This window comes from Otolemur garnettii, unplaced genomic scaffold (assembly GCF_000181295.1).
Source record: "Otolemur garnettii isolate 467f Iridium unplaced genomic scaffold, OtoGar3 scaffold00016, whole genome shotgun sequence".
NCBI lineage: Eukaryota > Metazoa > Chordata > Mammalia > Primates > Galagidae > Otolemur > Otolemur garnettii.
The window spans coordinates 30008608-30009058 of NW_003852411.1; the positions used below are offsets into that span (position 1 = coordinate 30008608).

Genomic DNA, 451 nt, shown 5'->3' on the forward strand with positions numbered 1-451 from the left:
CTTAATTCAGGTTCTTCTAGCAGAGCCCCTCCTCGGCGAGGTGGAGCAGGAGCTGGGCCATTGGCAAGGATTGGTGGAGCTCGGCGGCCTCGGCGGTTGATTTCAAGGTGTAGCCTCTCCATAAGGAGCTTCAGGAACTCTTGGGCATCCTGCTGGCTACAAACAGAGAATATGGGCAACTGACCCCTCCTAGTCCACAGACACTGGCTCCTGCCTGGATAGTGGTCTCCACTTCCTGGATGAAGAACATCTCAAGGCTCAGAACCATGCTGCCTGGGCCTTGCTTGGCCATACCCCTAGAACTCCTGAGAAATCCCATACCCTCCAGTTCTCCCACCTGTATCCAGAGAAGGAGGGAACATATTTCTGGAAGACAGCTCGGAAACGAGTAGGATTCACAGCTTCACAGGAGTCAGGATGCCAGAGGGCACCAATCACATCTGCAAAGGCT

At 54.3% G+C, this 451-nt stretch overlaps 1 protein-coding gene across 1 annotated transcript in view; it reads right to left on the reverse strand.

The window, feature by feature from the left end:
• Positions 1 to 451, reverse strand: part of USP21 (ubiquitin specific peptidase 21) — a 6142-nt gene that overhangs the window by 2690 nt on the left and 3001 nt on the right. Inside the window, exons 4-5 of the mRNA XM_023510823.1 lie at positions 338 to 450; positions 3 to 156 (exon numbers count right to left, since the gene is read on the reverse strand). Coding sequence (XP_023366591.1) covers positions 3 to 156; positions 338 to 450 — 267 coding nt within the window. The remainder of the gene's footprint in view (positions 1 to 2; positions 157 to 337; position 451) is intronic.